At 23.5% G+C, this 4,905-nt stretch overlaps 1 protein-coding gene across 3 annotated transcripts in view; it reads left to right on the top strand.

Annotated features, from left to right (window-relative positions):
- LOC108688190 (fatty acid hydroxylase domain-containing protein 2) overlaps positions 1–4,905 on the top strand; it is a 20,064-nt gene that overhangs the window by 5,999 nt on the left and 9,160 nt on the right. Inside the window, exon 1 of one of the 3 annotated variants that reach the window (XM_018194340.1) lies at positions 1,634–1,817. The exons of the other annotated variants lie outside the window; for them this stretch is intronic. Coding sequence (XP_018049829.1) covers positions 1,760–1,817 — 58 coding nt within the window. The 5' untranslated portion in view covers positions 1,634–1,759. Of the gene's footprint in view, positions 1–1,633; positions 1,818–4,905 lie in introns of those variants that run through there. 3 annotated transcript variants of the gene reach the window in all.

Below are 4,905 nucleotides of genomic sequence, written 5' to 3'. Positions count from 1 at the left end.
TTTCTCCTGAATGAAGTATTATATAAAGTTATTATTCAATTTATATGAAATATAAAAATAAACGTTATTTATCTGCACTGAAAACATTACAAAAATAGAATTAATCTTCTACACAATTTTTTCAATCTAAAAATTGAAAAAATTTTATCTCTTTCCATAAAATAAACTTATCTTTAACAAATTTTTATTAATGGTATTTAAATTTAGTATGTAAAATTTAGTATGTAAATTTAGTATGTAAAAAATAATAAGTTTAAAGAACATGTATTTTTCATTATCATAACATTATCTATTATTATTCTTATGAAATTAAAATAAAACTAAGATTATAGTAAAGTTGAAAATAACTATTGGGTTGTCCGGAAAATTTGTGCCGCAAAAGATTTAAATTTAATAAACTGTATACTAAAATTTAAATCTTTTGTGTTTCAATTTTCCTTCAAAATCGGTACGAACTTTCCGAACAACCCAAAAGTTATAAAGTTATAAAGTTTCGACAAAAACATATTTGATAAGAATGGAAAATAAGTTTTTATTTTCGACAAAATATAATATATTAAATACATTTATTCAATTTAAAAATCTATTTAAAACTTGTTTTTCGTTATTATATCAAATGTATTTCTAGAAATTAAATTGTTCTAAATCGTAAAATATGTATTAAGAAATGTTGCAATAATGGAAACTTTTTATTATCTCGAATATAATTTATTATGTCGAAGACATAGAGAGAGAAATGTGAGTATGGGATCATCTTCCAAATGAATTCTCTCGTGCATGCTGCTTTTGTATCTCGTTTAATGTCTCGTATATAATAATGATTTTTTTCTATCAATAATGTTAAAGATCGCTACACTTAAATATAGCTACCTGCATAACTGACCTGCAGTACTCTTTGAAATTATAATTGTATTTGTTCGATAGTGAAAATTCAAACGAAATCACTCTTTCACTTACTGTTATATGTAAATTTTATTTTTATTCTAAGAACTCGAAAAAAAAGCAAAAAATTTTAGTGCTTCTATCATTTTTTTAATTATCTTATTTGTTGAATTAAAAATTATTGAAAATCACAATTTTCAATAATTTTTAATTCAACAAATGATAAAATATGATCTTAAAAGTCTACTATTAAAAATAATTAAAATAAAAACGACTTTTTAATCATTTAAAATGTCTCACCTTCCATTAAATAAAAATTTCGGGACATAGTTCAAAGTTTTTTAAAAAGTATAGTATTGATACTATTTTTTAAATATTTGATATTAAAATTAAAATATGTCTTACATCGAAAAATATCTAGATTTATCCATGTATCTTAATACATTTAGTATACGATTATCTCATTTCTTGTTTTACGAAAAAATAAAACTTGAACATGATCTATAAATATAAAAACACAGATCTCGATTATTATTTTGATAAGTGATCAATAGTATCAATTGAAAATTATATTTATATTTAAAATAATCACAAAAAATACCGAATTTATCAATATCGAAAGAGAAGCATTGATCTCGACACAATCGAATTATATATCCCTACCTTATTCGCGGCGTAAACAAAGGAAACTGAAGGCGCCGGGGCGACGGGCACGGGCGCATCGTTCTCGAGCCTTTGCTGGTGAGTCGTGAAACGTTGCTGGTCAGTGCGTCTCGTTTAATGACACGAGGTGTAGCGGTTAACAGTAGTGAATGATCGGCGAGTACAACGCGTTCGGTCTGGAGCCACTTGAGAAACTAGTCGCTCGTTTAGAATAATGTTTTGGCCGTATATAGTTCGACGTGCTCCACAAAAGTCAGAGTGCAATACTAAAAGTAAGTGCTAATGTTGAAGTTCGATATTTGATGACTGTTTGTGTGTGTTTGTGTTCTTCTTCTCATTTCATGGAACAGATGAATTGTGTGAAATTAACTCTTTAATACTCTTTCTTAGACAATTATTCATTCCTCTTGCATAAAATAACAGTTTTCAAAAAAATTATTTCAAAAAAATTGTCTGAATTATCTGCAATTGAAAATAAAATGTATGTACTATATATGATAACAATTCTTTTTATGCAATTTATATTTTTTTATTTTAAGATTACTGTATTTTTCTTAATCTCAAATTTTTCAGAGTATCGTATTTTGAATATTTTGATTATTTACAAAAAAAATATTTATTTAGCATAATACATATATGTACAAGGAACTTGGAAGTTTTTGCAACTTTTCTTGCTCAGAGAAGTCAAATATAATCAATATATAATTATACATAATTATAAGGAAACATTTTAAACATTTTAAATTGTTTTCACGCATCTCAAAATACGATCTTAAACTAGTGTTCCATTTTTACAAGCAAATTTAATACATTGCCTCATTATCTGAGAAATTTATATTCATATCGTAAGCAAAGATCATTTTTTTTAATTTATATAAGTATGTTTCTTATGCAGATAATGATCAATAATAATGTGTTAGATCCACATTAGCAAATGTTCTAGGTCATCTATATATATAATATTTCTTTTATTGAGAAAAATTTGTACTTTGTACAAATTTTTTTCATGTTTTTCTCGTGTGACTTTTTATATCATCAAGATCAATTCTCAAATGCAACGTCAAAGATGCCGATCTATAGAAATGACGTTTAATAATAAAATTTTTATGAATTTGCTATTGCAGTTCAACTATTTTACTTCTGATATTAGATATCTACCTTAATAACTCTCAAGTTAAGTTTTCTCAAAATAAAGTCAATTTGATGTTAATCGAAATAAATTCTTGTTATCTATTTACGTTTTAAACTTTTACCTTTCAAACAATTTTTCTAATCAATAATGTTATGCATAAATTTTCTTTTTGTTTTCTTATTGAAATATATTTTTTTCTACAAAGTTGAAATAATAAGATATTTATGAATAAATAAATAGACAAAATATCAGAAAAATATTCACCCAAAATATTTACCCTAATACAGTTCTCGAGGTTATCACACTACATCTTGACGCAACGAAGATTGCTCTGAGGCAATTACTGTACGCTCTAGATACGCGTACAATCGTCCTCGATAGATGCAAAAAATACTACGTTTGTGTTGCTTACGGTTGTGTTGTGACTAATAGTTCAATTTTGTCTTTCTTTGTTAGAGTTATTGAAAATGTTTTATTCACGATTACATTGTTGTGATTCGATTGATCAATATTCCGTATAATAAATAAATAAATAACTGACAATACAAGAATGCGCGTTAAAGTCATAGAGAATGAAATAAATGCAAGTATACTTTTGCATAAGTCATATTTAAATTCTTATCAATAATTAATTAATTCAATGTAACGATTTAATATAAATTTAATTAATCGATTTAATGTAACGTAAACTGAACATTTTCTTAAGTAATCAGTTGCTTAATATGTATTGCCAGTACATAGACATAAAATTGACTAATTGATAAAATCATTACGTTATTTTCTTCATATATTTTCTCTTGATTTATAATTTACATATGTTTTGAATATTAAATAATATCTCAAAGATTTGTTTTTTTACGACATTATATTAAGATATAGGAGCTTCCTAACTTCTTATTTCTTAATAAGATAAAAGTAATAATAAAATTTAAATAAATTATTTTATGTATCTTTATTCTCTCTGAATTTTTTAATTTTCTTATGCTTAGCATTTATTATGGGGTATTTTTTTCTTTTTCTCTTTCTTATATATTCTATTAAAAATAAACATCTTAAATAAATTCTAATAGAGATGATTTTATTATTAATATCGCTATACGAATATATAAAATCTAAGTGAATTGAATTTAACAAAGAAATTGTTAAACTCAACGTATTTGACAAAAATGTTCTTAATTTAAATATCAATGAATTTTATATAAAATTTATAAAAAAGGGAGTTATAAATAATAGATATTACAACTATAGGATACACACATTTCTCAATGTTACGTTATAAAATAAAAAAAATGAATAACAACGCAAATAAAGAAACAAAAATGCAAATGCAAATTGTAAATGTAAATTACTTTTACTTTTTACTTTTTACGAAAGCGTTAAAGTGTTATAATTCCATAAAGTATGATCAAATTATGAATGATATAAATAAACAAAACTTGCACAGCAAAAAAGCAGCATTAGGAACTATAACAATCACTATTAAAGTTTTGCATAAAATTTTTGATTGACACAAAGACTTTTGAATTGTGTCATTACATTTACAATGACAATTATTTCTTTATACAACAAATTATAAATTAAAATATTACATAAATGTTAAAATAAATTGTAGTCCTCTTTTGTCTTTGTTTTTTAAAATAAATTATTTTATATTATTTTTCATTTTTATTATGTTTATCATGTTTTTTATTTTTTTATATTACATTAGAATATACATTGTACAATTACAATCATTCATTTCTTTTTATTTTAAATAAAATTTATTAATATTAAAATTTAAAAAAGTTTTTACGTTGCATTTTCTTTATTAAACAATATTTTAAGATTTCTCAGAGATTGAGAAACTATGTGAAGATCATAACCATGATGTAAAAATATGTGCTATATCGTTATAATGATGACTAAATATAATTTGAAATCAATTTCTGAGTCACAATTTATTTTGTACTGTACATTTACAAGAATATTACTTGATAATTCTTATATCATAATATTTCATCTAGATACATCGCATTTCGCAACAAGGATAACAAGTTTGATATTTATTTTGAATCGAAACTTTTCTTCTCGCTTTTGCTTAAATATCAAATGTATACTTCTTTTAATATAATATAAAGAGTAGATTACATATTTGTATGTAAGTAAATATGTAATCCATTTTAGATATATCTATATTTATATATTTATTCAAAAAAATTGTATCGTTTTCACATTAAATATTTTAATTA

This window comes from Atta colombica, unplaced genomic scaffold (assembly GCF_001594045.1).
Source record: "Atta colombica isolate Treedump-2 unplaced genomic scaffold, Acol1.0 scaffold226, whole genome shotgun sequence".
Lineage (NCBI taxonomy): Eukaryota > Metazoa > Arthropoda > Insecta > Hymenoptera > Formicidae > Atta > Atta colombica.
This window is presented reverse-complemented; position numbering and strand designations above follow the sequence as displayed.